Source organism: Nomascus leucogenys, chromosome X (genome assembly GCF_006542625.1).
Source record: "Nomascus leucogenys isolate Asia chromosome X, Asia_NLE_v1, whole genome shotgun sequence".
Taxonomy (NCBI): domain Eukaryota; kingdom Metazoa; phylum Chordata; class Mammalia; order Primates; family Hylobatidae; genus Nomascus; species Nomascus leucogenys.
Window position 1 is genome coordinate 93,364,031 of NC_044406.1, and position 16,840 is coordinate 93,380,870.

The following is a 16,840-nucleotide window of genomic DNA, read 5'->3' on the forward strand; positions in this document are numbered from 1 at the left end:
TGGTATTTCTAGCAAGTCAGGATAGCGTCTTTCTTAAACCTCATGAACCAATCTCTGCTAGCTTCCAACTTTTCTTCTCCAGCTTCCTTGCTTCTCTTAGCCTTCATAGAATTGAAGAGAGTTAGGTTAGGGCCTTGCTAGGAATTAGGCTTTGGCCTTAGGGAATATTGTTGTGGCTAGCATGATCTTCTATTCAGACCACCAAAACTTTCTCTAGATCAGCAATAAGGCTGTTTCAGTTTGTTATCATTCATGTGTTCACTAGAATAGCATTTTTACTTTCCTTCAAGAACTTTTCCTTTGTATTCTCAACCTGGCTAATTGTTTGGCTCAGAAGGCCTTAGTTTTCAGCCTATCTTGGTTTTTGACATGCCTTCCTCACTAAACTAAATTGTTTCTAGCTTTTGATTTAAAATGAGAGATGTGTGACTCTCCTTTCACTTGAACACTTAGAAAACATTATAAGGTTATTAATTGGCCTAATTTCAATATTATTTTGTCTTAGGGAGTAGGGAGACTTGAGGAAAAGAGGATAGACAGGGGAATGGCCAGTAATTGGGGCAGTTAGAACACACACAGTATTTTTCAATTAAGTTTGCTATCTTATATGGGTGTGGTTTGTGGCGCCTCAAAACAATTACAATAGTAGCATCAAAGATCAGTAATCACAGGTTACCATAATATATATAATAATTTAAAAGTTTGAAATATTGTGATAATTACCAAAATGTGACACAGAGACGCAAAATGAACATATGCTGTTTAAAAAATGTCACCAATAGACTTTCTCAACTCAGGGTTCCCACAGACCTTCAATTTGCAAACAAATGCAATATCTGTGAGGCACAATAAAGTGCATTAAAACAAGGTATGCCTTTATATTAAAATAAATAGCATAAAAACCCCAAGTAAAAAGTGGAGATTATCATATTGGATACAAAAGTAAGACCCAACCATATAACATCTAAAAGAAAACCAATTTAAATGTAAAGATCTGATATAAAAAGATGGAAAAGTACATACCATACAAAAGAAAGCTTGAGTGTCTATACTTATATCAGAAAAGTAGATTTCTGATACAATCAACTATAACTGGATATTGATAAAAATTTAAAGTAGAGAAATGAGAAGAGTCAAGGATCCCTCAATTACCTACTCCTTGTCTCTTTTTAACAAACTCAGTATTCCAGCTGGAGTAGGCATTTGTATTAGGGAGAGACTCATGCACCTCCCCGCTTTCTTAGAATAAATATGCTGCAACCACCATTTGAGAATAATTTGACAATACCTAATTTGTTGGGAATGTGTTACACTCTGTGACCTAGAAATTCCATTTATGTCTTTGGCCACATAGGAAGACACATTCCAAGATGTTCGCTGGAAAATTATTTATAATAGAGAAAATTAAAAGCTAAATGTTAATTAACAGATGATTATAAATACAGCATATTAATATACTGTAATACTATATTGCAGTTTTAATGAATGAATTAGATCTATATGTGTCAACATGGTCACTAATGTATTCCCAGGTAGTTTCATGATAGCTTTGGCTTTTTATATGCTTGTAAATTCAAAAGTCATTCATTTTGTGCATATACAATTTATATGTTTGTGTGGTTTGTTTGTGCTTATATCTAGTAACTCAGACATACATTTGAAAAGTTAACAGTAACACAAGGCATTACAGGTAGCCTCTGGCTTTCACTAGTCTTTAAAAAGCCTGTTATATACTTGCTAGCAAGAAGGAGAGGCAAAGAAAATAGCTCCTTTCCCTCCCCCATGCCTCCATACACCCCAACACATTTTTTTTTTTTTGAGACAGAGTCTTGCTCTGTCACCCAGGCAGGAGTGCAATGGCACAATCATGGCTCACTGCAGCCTCGAACTCCCAGGCTCCCGCGATCCTCCCATCTCAGCTACTCAGGTAGATGGAACCATAGATGTGTGCCATAATGCCTGCTTATTTTATTACTGTTATTATTATTATCATTATTATTATTACTTTGTAGAGACAGGGTCTCCCTATGTTGCCTAAGCTGGTCTTGAACTCCCGGCCTCAAGCAGTCCTCCTGCCTCAGGCTCCTAAAGTGCTGGGATTACAGGCGTGAGCCTGCCTCTATCAACCCGCCACTCTTATCCATGTAATGAAATGCTTGGAGTAGATTTAAAAAAAAAAAATTTGCGATGCCTACGTACATACGTTCGAACTGCATTCTTTTTTTAACCTTACGACCTAAATGTAAATGTTCCTCATTAAAAGATTGAACCAATCTCACCAGAAATAAGAGTAAAATAGATAATTGAAATAATGGAATGAAAATTATAATTGTAAAATATAAATATATACTTTTGCTAAGTAATTAACCTATATTTTAGCTATGCATTAAGCTTAAAATATAATGTTTCATGTAGTAATTTTATTAATATTCAAAAAAAACTAGTTCATGATTTTCATCTTATTTTTAGAAAAACCTGAGCTCTAGATATATTTTGTCTCTTTCCTATTTATTGCCTTTGATTTGTTACTATTCACAACCAATAACTGCCAATGTCTCCTGTATTGATTTCATACCCATTTGTATTAGTTAATTATGAAGATATAATTGAGGTAGGTAATTGTAGTCCCCAGTTACTAAAATAAAAAAATAAAGCATATTTCTTTAGAGGAATTTTTCATATAAACATTTGTACCTTGGCAGTCCTTAATATTAACACTCAAATAAGAAAATATGCATAGAAATTATTATGGCTTTTTCCGAACAGGTCAATCATATAATTGTTTTCTATAAGGTTGATGTAAGTACTTAATTTTTAAAAATTAGAATAGCATATCACTTTTTCTTTTGCATGCTGTATTCTAAAATAAGTCAAGCAGGAATGTTTAATATGGGTTAGATCATTGCAATAGCTACTAATTGTTGTTCTGATTATGTACTTTTATTAGTTTGAGAAGAGATTTATTTCTAGAAGATACAAAAGATGAAGTCATTTCCCAATCATCAATTTAGTCCTACTAACTCTTTTTCTCAGCTTTGGTTTATTCCTTTTGATCTTTTCATGTGTGACTAAGTTTTTTATCCCTTTTGTTATCAATCATTATTATAGGAATTTGTGTGTTCATCAACTGAATTTTTAGTTTAAAAAACTCTTTTGTAGTATTGCAATATTTTAAATTCCTGGTAAGAAGTATGTGTTCAACTTCTTCATCTTCCTTTACAACTCAAACTAATACTTTACCTTGTAATGCATTTTCAATAAGTCTCCAGCTAGGCTTAAGAAACCAAGCAAGTACTCTGGGAATATGTAATACAGTCTGATAATCAGAAGTAGTATTTTAACCATACTGAAACCTTGCTATTGCAGCCACCTTCTGCCTCAGCAAGGTTTTTTATGCTAGGATAAGAATACCAGGACATAGGCAAGAAAGAAAGTCAGCAACTTTGGTAAATTCTGAAGCTGTCAGCCTATCTCAGCTAGCAGAACTGTTGTTCCAAAATCAATTTTTTTTCTGATTTTACAGTGTTTCCGATTCTACTATGGTACATTATTTAATCAAAATATTACTTGTACCAAATTCTTTAACACAATGTCTGGCACATAATAGGTGTTCTGTAATTGTTTGTTGAATGGATGAACGAATGTCATAATGTATATGTGTATTAGTCTATTCTCACACTGCTGTAAATGACTGCCTGAGACTGGGTAATTTACAAAGAAAAGAGGTTTAATTGGCTCACAGTTCCACATGGCTGGGGAGGCCTCAGGAAACCTACAATCATGCCAGGCACGTCTTATATGGTGGCAGGCAAGAGAGACAATGTGTGCAGGAAGAAATGTCAAACACTTATAAAATCATCAGATCTCGTGGGAACTATCTCATTTTCAGGAGAACAGCATGGAAGAACCACCCCCCATGATCCAATCACCTCTCACTAGGTCTCTCCCTCAACACCTGGGGATTACAACTCAAGATGAGTTTTGGGTAGGAATACAAAGCCTAACCATATCAATAAGGGATAAATTATATTCTGCATTAGAAACTTAATGTGTTGGATTTTAATCATACATAAATGATAATTTGATTTGATGATGGAGAACAACAAAAATTGAGGTGGTCTTTCATCTCAATTTCATTCCCTTTTTGTTTTCCATAAAGGAGTGTCATATGTAATAAATAAATGCCCCCACTTTGTTTTTTGTTTTGTTTTGTTTTAATTTTTTTTTATTAGTGACAGGTCTTTCTATGTTAACTAGGCTGGTCTTGAACTCCTGGCTTCAAGTGATCTTCCTGCCTCAGCCTCCAAAAATGCTGAGATTACAGGCGTGAGCCACCATGCCCAACCCCTAAATGGCCCCTCTGAAGGAGAGAAGTATTGAAGAAGGAGACTGTATTTGTTCAGTTTACTTTTAGCAGAGATTAATAAAATTTTATTTTAGGCTCAAATTTCCACCAAGAGTGAGTGATCTCTAATCACGAATTTGATTTAATTTGAATTTGTCACTGAATATAAAAAGAACATACGTTTAAGAGCATTTAGAACATTTAGAAAAAGTAGAAAGAAGGTAGTTACAAATCTACATAATTCCAACAACAGAGAAAACAATGTCACTTTAGTATTTTACAGTAAAAGTTTATTTTGAAAGTGAGTTTAGTTCCTCACTTTAATAAGAATTTTCTTTTGTATATTCATTTTATATTTTGTAGGTGGTGGTTTGATTTTTAATGTTACTTAAACTCTTCCTCATTAATCTGTGTTTTTTTTTGCAGTGAATGACTTGATTTGATTAGTTTATAGATCAATTGTGTCTATCTCCTTGTGTCTTTAACAGGTCGAGCAAATATAAATGCTAATCTGCAAGGGAAAGCCAGAAAAACTATAAGTGATAGATGGGAGAGTCAGCTGTGGAGAGAGAAAAAGTTTGGCTTAATAGATCACCTACACTACAGCCGTGTTTATCCTGAAAGTATTCCACGGAAATTTATGTTTGAACACAGGAAGTTTCTTAGTGAGCAGTATAATTCTCAGCCTGCGAAATATGTGCCACCAGAAGGAAGGCCCCCAAAACTTGATGATTTTAAGAGCGCCCGAAGCCTTGGACATTTTGAAGTAACCATACTAGGTAAGTTCACTGTTCTTTTTGAATATCATTAATTTAACATATTTTAAATATACCTACTATTTCGCTTTAAAAATTTAAGCCCTTCCCACAAAAACATTGAGCCCAAGGGAAGTTCTGTTTGGCTCCAACAAAAGGAATGGAGCACTAATTATGAAAGGGGCCGGGCGGAGACCAAACTACACCGGTCGCGGTCAAGAGATCTTTATTGGAGGTATCAAGCGGCACCACGCAAGGAGAAGGAAGAGAAGAGAGAGAGGGCTGCTGGTGTGCTGGGTTTTATATCCCTTGGACCTCCGTGGATTGGGCTAGGGGCGGGCCCAAGGGAAGGCGGGAGACGCTTCTTTCTGATTGGCCCTCCTTTGGCGGGTTTAGACAGTGCCCGGTCAAGGAGGGGAGAAGAACCCGGAACCGGCCCCATCTTAAGGTACGGCGCCATTTTAAGGTACGGCGCCATTTTAAGGTACCCCATGTTACCTAACAAATTATGGAATAAATGAAGCTCTAATTGTGTGCTTCTAAACATTGGCAAGTCCTTGGAAAGTATCTGGGGAGAGAAGAATGGAAGAACTAAGGGAATTTTCCTCATTCATGACTATCTGACTACTTCTAAGGCAGCTTCTGTTCTCCCTTAGCCACCACTTTCTTGCCTATATTCTCTGCTTCTTCATTCATCGGAACCACTGTATGGTAAAGTGCAAGTTAAAGAGAAGAAAGAATACTAATCAAAAGAAGCCCCTACAAAAAAAAAAAAAGTTCTGTGTAGACCTTCAAGATAATAAAATAATCAAGTAACTGAGGTTGACTAGAAATAAGTTATTGAAAAAACTTCCTTTGATAAGAGAAAATAAGCTGATTTACCCAGGTTTTTCAAAATTGAGAGGTAGCTATGGAACTTACAGAAATTTAAAGAAGTCAAAACATTTTAAAACTTAGATTTTTTTTTGTTTCGGAAAGATGAAAAATTTACACACAAAAAAATTCTAAAACAAAATCTTAGTTAAAATGACTCTCAGAGTCAAGCAAAACAATGCATTTGTGTTTCACAGGAAGATCTTAGTACCAGGTCTAATTACCTTAAAATGAAGGAATGAGGAAAAAATTATTAGCAAATTAACTTAATGACCAAATAATGTAGTTCATGGATTTTTACATTTGTAGTACTGGACATCTTGGCCGGTTAGCTCAGTTGGTGAGAGCGTGGTGCTAACATTTGCAGTCCTTGGATGAATTGCCTTGACCTTTATCAAGATTCTCTTTTCCCTTTTATTCTCTCCCAATCCCTCTTCCTTACCTCCTCACATATAAATATGTACAGACATGTGAGTATGTATATAATCTGTGAAAAGTCTGAATTCTCACTGACTCCATTAGACAATCACAGACCTAAGTTTCAAATGCTTTTTCACTAGAATGTATTACTTGGTCTCTTCAAGTAGTTCATCAACTTTAGTTTTGTATCTAGGAAACAAAAATTATAGCAAAATTTCCCATCCATCAAAAAAATAATAATCATGGTTAATGGATACAAAAATTTAGAAATAATGCATAAGACCTACAATTTTATAGCACAATAAGGTGACTATGGTCAATAATAATTTGATGGTACATTTTAAAATAACTAAAAGAGTATAATTGCATCATTTGTAACTCAAAGGATAAATGCGTGAAGAGATGGATACCCCATTTACTCTGATGTGATTTTTACATATTGCATGCCTATATCAAAATATCTCATGTACCCCATAAATATATACACTTATATACCCACAAAATTAAAAATTAAAAAGGTAACCATGGAAATGATGAGTTCATCTAGAAACATAGAACTTGAATTTTTTTCTTACTTTTAACATGTTAGTGCTCTGTGAAAACAGCTTGACTAAGACTTCTCAGCTGTATTACATGTAATTATAAACTTGTGTAGCTTTGGCTATGAGTCAGCTAAAAGCAGGAATCAAATGTGAAGAAGGAAATTTCATCATTCCTCCCACTAGCTTTAATCCATGTTAGAAGTACGCTATTTCTATATAAATTTTATATCCTACATTTTCCCAAGGATGGTTTACATAGTTAAAAGACAGTGGAAAATAAGCCATTTATGAATGAAACGAAACAGAACATTTTAAAGGAAGCACAAAAGTAGGTATTACTAGGTACTTGCAAATAACCAAATTTCTACCACTGGCAATAATTTTCTGTGCTTTCTGGCAGGAAGGGAGAAGGGGTTTTTTTTTTAGTTGTTAATTGTTTTTTTTCTGATGAATTATTTAATTTTAAAGCCAAATAAAACCTTGGTCACTGTCGCCCAGGCTGGAGTGCAGTGGCGCGATCTCGGCTCACTGCAGGCTCCGCCCCCCGGGGTTCACGCCATTCTCCTGCCTCCGCCTCCCGAGTAACTGGGACTACAGGCGCCCACCACCTCGCCTGGCTAATTTTTTGTATTTTTAGTAGAGACGGGGTTTCACTGTGTTAGCCAGGATGGTATCGATCTCCTGACCTCATGATCCGCCCGCCTCGGCCTCCCAAAGTGCTGGGATTACAGGCGTGAGCCACCGCGCCCAGCCAACCTTGGATATCTTCTAGTCTTACCCTTGGCTAGGTAAAAGCCAGGCCATGATTAGAAATCAGATCTCCTGATTCTCTAAACGTATCATCTGTTGCAGAGAAAACAATTATATATAGGAACCCTGCTATTTTTTCTCTCAAACAAAATTCAAGTCTGAATTAATTGTAGGAAACTTCAACTGTAGTTTTTTTAAAAAGTTATGTAAATGATCTTCAGATAGTTGCTTCGTGGATCAACATTTTAATATACCTAATCAGTATAATCATTAGTCATACCTTAATAAAGCATTTCTATAAAGGAATATATTTTCACTTTATTATTATATAATCCAATTACTTCACGCTCTAATAGTTTAACTTAATGGAGGGATAAAACCTAGAGGGCTGGGATAAATGGTACTGGATCCAGTGATTCTCATACAGTCTTGGTGGGAAGGGGTGGCTTATCAAAGTCATCTACAAGAGGCCTACTCATACTTCTTAGAATTCTGATACACACTAGAGAAGCAGCCCATTCAGTCTACTCCATTCATAAGAGAGACTTATTGCCACAGAGAGAATGCCACTGCCAAGCACACATCCTGTCCATCAGGTATAAACTAATAGATTAAAGGTTGAAAACTACTGTGCTTTAAGTAGTTCTTGAAGTATACATTGTCTATACTTCAAGTACTAGCTATATTCATATCTTCATTCATTCAAGTACTATCTACATCTATATTTCAAGTACTACTTAGAGTGAGAGCTGAATATCGGATGTGGAAGTGCTGAATTTGTCATATCTTTTAGAAAAGTATGAACCCAAGTTGTATTATAAGACCACACAAATGGTTTGTATATATTTTAAGCATGGACATGAGCAATAAACTCAGAAGAGAGGAATAAATCTCTTATTACTGTGCTATTTGTTAAAAGGTAGATTCCTAAAACTGAAAGATGACTTTAAGTGTATCTTATACAAGGTAGCACACTTGGTCAGTAAAGGGCCAAGTAGTAAATGTTTGAGGTTTTACAGGCCATACAATTTCTTTTGCAACTACTCAGCTCTGCTGTGTTAATGTGAAAGCAACCATTGACAATATGTAAATGAATGCACATGGCTGTTTGAAAAAAACTTTATGTACACAAAAATTTGAATCTCATATTTTCATGTATCATGAAGTATTGTTATTTTGATTTTTTTAACTATTTAAAAATGTGAAAGCTATTCTTAGCTCATGGAATGTACAAAACCAGGGGCAGGCTGAATTCCCCCCCACCCGCCCCCCGCAAACCCCCCAGTCATAGTTTACCCTGTTCTAGACCCCTGTTCTTAGTTAAGACTGCCTAAGCCAATCCAGGCAGATAAATCTGTATGGTGTTTAAGGTTCTCCGAGCACGAAGATTGTCTAATTTAGTGATACTATCTTCTAGTGCTTTATTATACCTCTGCAATATATTGCAAGTCTCTAGAAGACCTCGTAATTTTGAAGTGCCTTATTCTTGGAGCCAAAAATGTTGTTTGGACCACAACCCTGTTACTTGGTCATTACCTCTGACTGGAAGGGTGAATTGTTATTGAAAACATTGAATAGAATTATTAGTCTTCCTTCTTTCCCACAGTTCTAATGGCTCTCAGCAACCACCAGTTTGGTACCATGGCAATGTCAGAAACCTATCCTAGAAACACTGGTTCTTGTCTTTAAATTCTTGCTGGGCCATCTCACTTGCCTCAAATCAATAAATTATAACCATTAAAACCTCAGCCCATTGCCTACCATGTAAGATTATGCACTTTAAATAGAATATATTGAGATGAAGTAACGAACTAGATTTTCAGTGCCCTTAGCCCAAGTACAAAATGTAAAATCTGTTGGTCAGTCTTTCCCAATTTTAAGAATTATTTCTCACCTTAAATATAAGAACACACCTTTCAAAAGTTTTAATTGAACTTACAGAGGTTATAGTGTATCATTGGCTCTACTAACACTAATTTGGTTACCCATGAAATCTGATGAGTCAAAGTTTAAAAGTCATCTCCTCAATTTTCATTTGACTTAGATAATTAGGAACATAATCCAGCCAGCCTTTCCAAGTCTCTGAAGGCTGCCTATTTGTCTTTTAAAAGTCAAAAGATATAAACCCCAATAACAGCATTAATTGGTAAGGGAATCAACATTGAGGGAACCCAGTGCTACTCAGCTAATCTTTCAAATAGGCTTTCAGCAAGGAAAGTGGCATACCCCAGAGGTAGAAATAATTGATCCTGAGCCCACAGGCTAATACCAAGGAGGGAAAGAATTATATTGGTCTACTTGGCTGCTTTCATAAAAGAAAATATAAAGATGAGTAAAGCCTTATTATTTCAGTGTATCTATAGTATATTAAATTACCTTGATGTCACAATTAATGTTATTAAAATTTGAAATTATCTTTTAGATGCATTTTACAGTAAAAGAAAAGAACACACCATATGACAAATTTTTCCAAAAAATGCTTTGACAAAAAAATCTAGAAAAGATTATTTTAACAGCTCTCCTTACATCATAGCCATTTTTCTTGGGGTTTGTACAGGATATTTGTGTTCATTTCTTGGTGATGGGAATATGGATTAATTTATATTTGACTGCTCTTGCACAAATGTCTTAAATTCTATTATTGAAAAATTATAGGTAAAATGCACACATGTATATTTATTTACTCAATTTAAGAAATATTTACTGGGCAGCTACTGTGTGCCTAGCACTTTTCTAAGTGCTAAAGTCACATTAGTGAACACAACAGATAAAAACCCTGCCCTATGAGAGCTTGTAGTAGAGTGAGTTGGTGATAAATGCTAAGAAAAACAGGTGCTGGAGAGTGTTGTAGTAGAAAAGGGTTACATTTTAAATAGCAGAGGTCTCCTGGAGAAAGGAACATTTCAGAAACCTGGTGGAGATGTAGTTATCTGGGGAAAAACCATTCTAGGCATAGAGGCAGCAAGCACAAAAGCCCTGAGGCCTATTGATTTAAACATTTGTACTTTGAACTCTAGTGGTTTGTTTGTTTGTTCTTTTGTTTTTGAGACAGGTTATCATTCTGTTGCCCAGGCTGGAGTACAGTGGTACAATCTTGGCTCACTGCAACCTCCACCTCCCAGGCTCAAGCAATCCTCCCACCTCTGCCTCCCAAGTAGCTGGGACCACAGGCGCACACCACCACACCCAGTTATTATTTTTATTATTGTATTTTTGGTGGAGACGGGGTTTCACCATGTTGCCCAGGCTGGTCTCAAACTCCCGGACTCAAGCAATCCACCCACCTCGGCCTCCCAAAGTGCTGGAATTACAGGCATGAGCCACCACGCCCGACCAGAACTCTAGTTTTAATCAAACAGCTCAGTAAAAAATTCACTGATAATGCTGAAGCTCTACTCCCAATATTTTATAATGTAGAAAGCAACTCAAAATAATATCAATAACACACTAATATGTCTACTTTCTTGAAAATATCAGGATTTCCAAATTCTGATAGTTTCTCAGTTTTAAGGCATCCTTCCTTTTTTGTTTGCAAGTTGGAATGGTCAATGGTAAACAATGCAGTGTTTTCTTTTTATTAAAAAATAAAATTAATGATATATATCTAAGTTAAATTTAGTCTTAGAATCAAGGATATAAGATACCAGCATGTGCACATTCATATGAGTCTTGCAGCATTGCTAGGAGTTGTGACGTGGCTATGCTTCTTATAATACTGAATTAGAATTCTTGGAAAATTCTAGATAACATGATTATTTCAATTTATGGCTACCAAATTTTAGTAATCCTTAGAAAGCGCTAAGTGGCCTTTAGCTGTATGTTAAGTTAAATATATGAGATTTAATGTCATTTCCCCATAAAAAGCAAAGAACTTGCATTTCTGGATTGATTTGCAGCTTAACGAGAAGGATTTGGTTATCCATCATTGGCCCGTACTCAGTACTTATGAATCACTATAACGGATGAATCAGAGAAATATTAAGGTCATAGAATGTAGCTGACTAAATATCTGGGAAAGACCGAAAAGGAGGAGTTAAGGATAACTCTCAGGTTTCTGATTTGGGTCACTAAATGGAATTCATAGTTTTGAAGCTGTGCTTGTGTGTTTGTTTACCCTTACTCTAGCCAAGATGGTCTTTTACTCTGGCCTACACCTTTGGCTTGTGCTATTCCCTGCCATGCCTAAAATGCCCTCTTCTCTGTTTATTTAAATGCTATTCATCCTTTAGTACATAGCTAGAATTCTTTTCTTCCTCTAGGAAGTCTTTTTTATCTACCCCAACTGACATTGATCCACATAAAAAGATGACAGCCAAAGGTCAGGATTCACTTTAGTTCTTCCCCCTTAGCCCTTTTTCTAGCACAACCTTTTATGGCCCTAATGGTGAGTGTGCGAACCTTGTCTTGTATATTTGAGGACAGATGAGATCTAGCTACTACGTCATCCCTGACCTTGCATTAGTCAGATATCCTTGAGTCCAAATGGCAATAAGGGAACCAATAGTCATCTCCAAACTCCCCTGCCCCGGAATAGCACCTGTCCTAAATGACCAAGGAAACACTCTACATGTCATTTATGTGACCATGCTGTCCTTTGGATAGTAAGATTCCAATCTTCCATCAGTAGGGGAAACCTTTTGAACTGTTATTTCCAGCAGTGGTGAAAGGTTGCACTGGAGTGTCTACTCTTTCAACAAATACCATGTATTCATAAATTGCAATACTAGGAGTTTAGTCTCCAGTTTTCAAACACAGGTTTTTTTAGATCTAAAGCTATCTGGAAGATGTTGGGATCAAAAACCAGCAAACTCGGCACCAGCACCACATGCTAACCCACTGAACTTTTAATAATGTATGAATTTTCTTTAACAGGTCTGAACCATGAGATAGCAATCGATGTTGCATTCCTACCCATGTATTGTCCAGAAGATATTCGAACATCTCAAATAGACACACTGTTGACCTCCATGAATTACAGCTGTGCATATCCACAGGACACAACTGGAAATGACCGATTGCCAGGTCCAAGAGCGGTTGCAGGTAAAACAATCTCAGTGTTCTTTTCACTCAGAAAAAAAATAATTATAAACAGCCCTAACCTTAAGATTTTATTATGTAAACAGTTTTAGCCTTAAAATTTAATGTAGTTTTAATTAAAGGGTTATTTGGTAAATGTTCCCCAAGACTTATACATGAGAATATGTCTTTTAAATAAATTGAATAGCTGTTTCTACTCTAGGCAAGCATTAAGAATGTTATCTTATAATGCAATTCCAAGTATAATTATTTCATCAGACATAAGTGGTATGCACATGGAATGGTACAAATTCTACTCTTTTCTTCCTTTTTTTCAGGCGACACAATTTGTCCTTTCTTGTAATTGCCTGAAATTACAATACCTTTATAGTATGATACAGTAAAATTGTTCTCTCTTATAAATGTTTAGTTATTCCAGTGCTATGCAATAAATTTCTTGAGAACTGCTAGGAGCATATGTATTCCCAATAGTGAAACTCTTCAACAAGCTAATTGTTTAGGTTGCTGCATGATATACTGAACTCTAAATTGTTTCTATGTACCTGTAAAATTATCTGTCCAATTGTAATTACCCCATTCACGTTTTTCTGTTATTTCTAATTCCTAATCATGTGGTAAAGTTTCTAGCGGTTTTCATTGAGCTTATCGGGATATTACATTTAAAATGGCTTTTAAGAAAGGCCTTATTATCTTGGGATTTTATGGTGGGTCTTTCTAAGGTGATGAAACTCTTGAGTGTATGTTGTTTTTGAACAAGTCTTATGAGCTGTGCCTGATGACAAAGTAATTTGGAGCAGTAACAGTTGCTGCAAATTGAACTTGGGTACCTAATTTTATAAGAGATGTTTTATTTTAATTTTTCCCACAGTCCATTTTAGAGATGATGTACACTTGCAGTATTACTTTCTACATTGGAGCTCCTTAGATTTTCAGTAATTTCACATTTCTTAATTAGTGCCTTAATATGCAGCTTAAATATTTGTGCACTCATGTATGCTCATGTTTCATATAATATCCACTTATGTTACATGTCTTCTGCTGTATGTCTACACTATTATTGATATAAAATGCCAGTTCAGTGTTCTCAGCTAACTGCTTGGTGCTAGTGCCAGTATTCTTCCAGTAGTCACTAACATGGTCATATGAAATATACCTGGTACCCTTCTGACAACGCAGGTAATATTTGAGATGTGAAGGACAAGAATCACTAGGGAAGAAAAATTAATTGGTAATCACAAACAAAGCGGTTCATTTTGAGAGGAATACCATGTTTTTCATGACATAGCATTAATAATAATATGTATAATATAATAATAATGTCCATTTAACTCTGTACCAAGCACTGTGCCTGGGCATTTTATATGGTACAACTAATCCTAATAAGAATATCACAAGGTGAACCTTATTATCCCCTATTTATAGATAACTAGACTGAAAATCAGAGAGATTCACTAGCATGAGTAAGCTAGATTTTGAAACCTGATCCAATTCCAAACTTTCTTTCCTTTCATGATTCTCAACTGAAAGATAAAAATAGTTACAAAATGATGTAATGCAGTGTCTCATGGTATAATACTAGTGTCATCTTTCAAACATTCTTTATAAAGTAGTTTCTTTTTATTACAAAAGCTATATACATTAATAATTTTAAAATTCAAATAGTACACAAAGGTACCAGGTAAAAATGAAAGCTCCCCTCCTTGCCTTCCCAGGTCCAGCCCTTTCCACCAACTCACTCACCTATTCTCAGGAGATAACCAGTATTATTTGAACTCTTTAAGAAATGATTTTTGCATATGAAAGTATGTATTCTATTGCTCTCTCTCTTTCTCGAATAAATACACAAAAATGGAATTAGTAAACATATGGTTCTATATCCAGCTTTTTCCCTTTGACAGTATGTCTTTGACATATTTCATATTAGTATATAGAAAGCTACCTTGTTCTTTTTAATAACTACAAGGTATTTCACTGTGTGGATGTGCCAAAATTTATTTGACCAGTCTCCTACTGGTAGACATTTAGATTGTTTCCAAATGTTTTTGCTATTAACAAACAGTACTGCATGAATATCCATTGTGTGTGTGTGTCAATAAAATCTTTACACTTGTTTCACTTAAGATAATGACCTCCAGTTCCACCCATGTTCCTGGAAAAGACATAATTTCATTCTTTTTATGGCTAAATAGTATTCCACAGGGCATACTTATACAAGAGATATGTAACTTTGGTAGATACGTCAAATGGTTCTCTAAAATGATTATACTAATTTACACTAGAACCAAAAGCAAGAGTGCCACTTTACTCATGCCCTTGTAAAAACTAGATATTATTGGTCTTACTAATCTATAGTGGATAGATAAGCAAAAATATATATTATTATTTTGATTTGCATTTATCAATTATTTCTGAGCTTTAAAATCTTAATACATTTCTTGGCCATTTATATGTTTTTTCTTTCTATATACTTTCTATGCTAGTTTTACCTTTCATTTGTCTCTATTTTTTCTTAATAATTTGTAAGTTCTTTTTGCATATTAAAGAAATTAACGTTTTATCATGTGTTACAAAGACTTTTACCCAGTTTGACATTGTTTCAATGGGATGTTTGTTTTGGTTGTTTAAGTAATTTTACTCATATGTACTCAAATACACTAGACTTTTTATCTTGTAGCTGCTGGTTTTATGTCATGCTCAGGCATCACTCAGGTCAAGACTACATTTTTTAAATTCACTGTCTTTTTCCAGCACTTTTAGAGCTTCACCCATATATACTGATATATTTTTATTGTGATAAAACATACAGATCAAAATTTACTATTTTAACTATTTTATATGTACTATTCAATGACACTAAGTACATTTACAATGCTGTGCAACCATCACCACTATTCATTTCCAAAACGTTTTCATCATCCCAAACAGAAACTCTGCACCCATTGAACAGTAACTCCCCATTCTCCCCTCTCCCGATCCCTGAGTAACAGCTATTCCACTTTCCGTCTCTAGAAATTTGCCTGTTTTTCATTCCTTTTTGTAGCTATGGCTGAGTGATGGTCTTGGACAAGATCCAGGAGAATCCTCTGAACTACCAGGCAGAAACTCTTGTTTTCTTCCCTTACTTTCTCCCAAAGATTCTCTCTCTCTCTCTCTATTCTGAGCCACTTGAAGCTGAGGCTGGAGTGACACAAGCTGCCCTGTAGCCACCACTGTGACCTGAAGCCAGCACCACTCTGAGTCTGGCCCAAGGCCTGCTGTAACCACTCCCTGGCTACCACCTATGTTCGCCTTATGCCCTAGGGCTCTATAGTCAGGCAGTGGCAAAGCCAGACAGGCCTGTGACCTACGCTTCAGTGCAGCTAGTTCCTCCAGTCCACAAGCAGGTCCAGACATGCTATCCAGGAGCCAGTGACTAGAGTCAAAAATCTTAGACGTCTAGCTGGTATTGTATTGTACTGTAGGTGAGCTGGCTTTCAAACAAGAGACAGTCCTTCCCCCTCTTTGCTTCCCTTTCCAAAGGCAGGAGGGACCTCATCCATGGCTATCAGCACCACAGGCCTATGGGGAGCACTGCCAGACCTCTACCAATGTTTGTTTAAGACCTATGGGCTCTTCAGTCAGCTTGTGGTGAATGCTGCCTGGCCTGGCACTCACCCTTCAGGGCAGTGGGCTCCCCTCTGGCCCAGGGCAGGTCCAGAAATACCATCTAAGAGCCAAGTCCTGGAATCGGGAACCCCAAGTGCCCACTTGTTGCTCTACCTCCCTGTGGCTGCACTGGTATCTAACATGCAAGACAAAGTCCCCTTTACTTTTCCCTCTGCTTTTCGCAAGTAAATGGAGTCTCACCCCAAAGCCACCACAGCTGAGAATGTGCTGAGTCTCACCTGAAGCCAGCCAGTCTCAGAGTCTCACCCAAGATCCTTGACATAGTACCTGAGGTATCACTGTGGGTTATTCAGGGCCCAAGGGCTCTTCAGTTAGCAGGTGATGAATACTGCCAGGATTGGATCCTTTCCTTCAAGGCACTGGGTTCCCTCCTGGCCTAGAGTGTGTCTAGAAATAACATCTGGGAGCTAAGGCCCGAAACGAGGTCTTCACGACTCTGACTGGTGCCCTAT

General features: G+C 36.3%; 1 protein-coding gene across 2 annotated transcripts in view; it reads left to right on the top strand.

Annotated features, from left to right (window-relative positions):
* RADX (RPA1 related single stranded DNA binding protein, X-linked) overlaps positions 1–16,840 on the top strand; it is a 68,638-nt gene that overhangs the window by 45,797 nt on the left and 6,001 nt on the right. For both annotated transcript variants that reach the window (XM_003262150.2, XM_003262149.2), the window contains 2 exons: positions 4,834–5,124; positions 12,558–12,725. In XM_003262150.2, the coding sequence (XP_003262198.1) occupies positions 4,834–5,124; positions 12,558–12,725 (459 nt within the window). The remainder of the gene's footprint in view (positions 1–4,833; positions 5,125–12,557; positions 12,726–16,840) is intronic.